The sequence below is a fragment of the Arachis ipaensis genome, chromosome B05, assembly GCF_000816755.2.
Source record: "Arachis ipaensis cultivar K30076 chromosome B05, Araip1.1, whole genome shotgun sequence".
NCBI lineage: Eukaryota > Viridiplantae > Streptophyta > Magnoliopsida > Fabales > Fabaceae > Arachis > Arachis ipaensis.
In genome coordinates this window covers 133,100,824-133,104,176 of record NC_029789.2, presented here as the reverse complement: position 1 = coordinate 133,104,176, position 3,353 = coordinate 133,100,824, and the positions used below count along the sequence as shown (strand labels likewise).

Below are 3,353 nucleotides of genomic sequence, written 5' to 3'. Positions count from 1 at the left end.
TCTTCTTCTAAGAGATGTTAAAATGACACTTTTCTCCCTTCTATTCGTAAAATATATATTCTTCTCCATTATAACTTTTAAAAAAAACCCTCCTCTTTATCTATTTTAAATTTTTGTGAAAACTAATGTTAACTTTATCCATTTTTTTAACAAAAAAAATATTTTTAACAAAAATATCCTTTAACGAAAATTTTATTTTTTTTGTCATTAAATTTTACTTACCAAAATACCCTTTAATAAATAATAAATTATTGATTAAATTATAAGAGAATATATATTTTACAAATAAAAAATTTTCTCTAATAACAATAATAGTAACATTTTTGTTAATAATATACGGGTCAGGTCTTGTATGGCTAGCGGGCGTTTGGAGATTGGAGTCAAAATGAAGAATGAAGGCATATAGCACATGATATCATATATCTACTTATCTATATATAAACAATTAAACATAACATAACCACTGCTCATCACTCAACTCCAAAGCATAGGACAAAACCGCCTTCAGTTTCTTTGGGATCACAACACCAACAAAGCATGAAGGTACGTACATCATCATCTTAATTAACCTCATATATATGCTTTATTCCGATAAGCTCTTCAAGAAATTAAATTAACATGCCAACTATTGCAGCAAAAACTTGTTATAAAGGTGGAAATGCATTGTGAAAAATGCAGAAACAAGGCGTTGACCATTGCTGCAGATGTCAAAGGTTACTATATATATATATCATGCCAATTCAATTCTCTCTCTCAATCTTTCTCTCTCTATATATATGTATGTATAAATTTACCTGTATATTTTTGTATATCACGAAGAGATGTATCATATAGAGTCAACAGTTCTTTGATGAATATTATTGGTTCATAATCATTTTAACAGATACTTTAACAGGATCCTGTAATACACCCCAAAAGTAACACAGATTAATTATTATATATTACTCTATAAGAATTGATGTTTGAAGTAATATTATTTGTTAAAAATATATATCATTGGACTTATTATAAGTAAATTTATATGAAAAGAAAAATACAGAAAGCCGTGATGATATGTATGTCAATCATTAGACAAATTTTATAATATTAATTAACTTTTAATTCTCGTAACAAGAAAATTTTAAAACTCTCTAAAAAGGAAAAAGCAACTGATATAAATCAATGGCTAAAAATTCAGGTGGAGTCATAAAGTTGATAGTTGAGATCAGTTAAATGATTTAAGTAATTTGACTAAATTTTATCTAAAGTGACTCTCAGTTATAACCTGAGTTTCTACCAAATCAATGTCTGATTATATATTTTTATATCAACAAAATAACTATATATTTTTGACGTTATTATTACGTGTATAAAATTATCATGATGATAAAATAAGATTACAAAATTAGCACAGGTGTAACTTCGGTGGCACTAGAAGGAGATGACAAAGACCAAGTAGTGGTTACCGGCAGCAATATCAACACGATTTGCCTTTTGAACCAGCTTAACAAGAAGTTCAAGCGTAGCGTGTCGATTCTCACAATAGAAGATTTGAAGAAAAAGGAGGAGGAAGACAAGAAGAAGAAAGAGGAAGAGAAGAAAAAGAAAGAAGAAGAAGAAAAGAAAAAGAAGGAAGAACTAGAGAAGGCATACGCCCTTTTGTGTCATGCATTGAATTGTTCTGGCAAGTGTGATCACTGCTCAAAGTGCGAGATGACGAAGTGTCAATGCAAGTGTGTCATTATTGCATGCTCAAAATGCAAGGGGAAGTGTGAAAAGTGTGACAAGTGTGAAGGCCCCAAATGCAAATGCAAGTGTGAGTTGGCATGTTCAAAGTGTGAAATCCCTAAGTGTGATGGAAAATGTTCTAAGCCTCTTCCACAACCATACTACATTAATTGCCCTCCATGGTACAATAATCCTCCACCTTACTACTACAATAGGGTTGTTTATGAATCAAACCCTGACAATTGCTCCATCATGTGATCAATTAATTCATAGTAAGATGTTCGGAATAATGTCCTCTGTTGATTGTCACAATTGTATTTAATTTGGTGTGTTCAATTTCGCATTGATAATATATCGTGTAATTTCCGGAATTGCTTTCCTATGCAAGTTTGTAATATGAGAATTTGGGATCAAATAAACTTCTCCATTTATCTTTCTCTACTCCAATACTTGTTTTCCCTTAAAGTACTAATTTAATTCGTAATAGAGATGAGGATGAAAATTGTGGTATAATTTTGAGGGCTTAAAATTTTACTACTTTAGAAGGACTAAATGAGTCAAATTAAACAATTTAGGACATCAATTTAATTATATTGATTGTCATGTTAGTGTTTAACGATCTGCGTTAATATTGTATTAGCAACGGTTGAAATTAGTGACTAACAAAAATTTATGAATTGAAATTTCAAATAACTATTTGGTATTTTTAAAAATAAAGAATTAATTTGATTTGCATTAAAAATTTTAATAATCAAATTGAACATTACCTTTTTGTTCCACAAGCTTTCTTGCATTTGAATCAATAATAGATTGTATGTCAGCCTAGTTATTTTTACATAAAATAAAGAGATTATATATATAATGTTTGCGTACTATAAAATTAATACAAAATAATAGCAGTATTCATATATATAGCACCCTAGGTAAGTTGAATTCTCAAAGGTCTTAATAATTCTCAATTGGCATGGATAACAGGTATGAATGATTGAGGTTCAACAACCGAGTAGTTACAAGAAATGTCGTAGTCCAGTTTTTCAAACCGCTCCTAATCTTTATATATATAATGAATAATGAATATAAGAACTTGTAATATCTGCTTGGAGTAAGAGGTTAGGCGAGATACGACTACAAAAACAATTCTTAATTAACCACATGCATTAGAAAAATAATGTCTATTAATTAGTAGTTACATATTCAGTAGCTGGTTCTTGTAACTCTTTCGTGACTGAGGAAAATACTCTGATTAGTTTCGATGATCTAATCTTTTGATCCCAAATCTCCGTTTAAGAAAACTTCTCCATAACAACAAGAGAAAGTATAAGACATTAATTATATTTTTAATTAGTTAATATTAACTAATTTTTTAAGAATTGTAATTTAAATTAAAAATTTAAAATTTAAAATTTAAGATAATAAAATAATTTTAAAAAAATTGATTGACGTTTGTTTGAAAAAAAAATAATTTCTAAATATTACTCTAATAACAATAATAAAAAAAAAGGAGTTCACAAATGTTCTCCTTTTGGCTCGAAAAAAACAACTCATATTACTGAATTGTAAAAAATTAATTCATAGTACTGTGCTACCGGCGGAACAGACATACGGAGCGAGTGGAGGTTTCGACCCCAACTTTTTTAAAAAAAATT

General features: G+C 28.8%; 1 protein-coding gene across 2 annotated transcripts; it reads left to right on the top strand.

Annotated features, from left to right (window-relative positions):
- Window positions 377–2,154, top strand: LOC107644249 (uncharacterized protein PF07_0086). 2 transcript variants are annotated; one of them, XM_016348064.2, is made up of 3 exons: window positions 377–543; window positions 635–713; window positions 1,394–2,154. In XM_016348064.2, the coding sequence occupies exons 1-3, from the start codon at window positions 538–540 to the stop codon at window positions 1,963–1,965; spliced, it is 657 nt and encodes a 218-aa protein (XP_016203550.1). In that variant the 5' UTR covers window positions 377–537; the 3' UTR covers window positions 1,966–2,154. The 2 variants fall into 2 exon arrangements, with proteins under 2 accessions (XP_016203550.1, XP_016203551.1); XM_016348065.2 differs by having other exon boundaries at window positions 454–543; window positions 1,389–2,154.

Coding starts and splice junctions, on each gene's coding strand:
- LOC107644249 (XM_016348064.2), top strand. Junction 714..1,393: donor CATTGCTGCAGATGTCAAAG/GTTACTATATAT, acceptor AAATTAGCACAG/GTGTAACTTCGGTGGCACTA.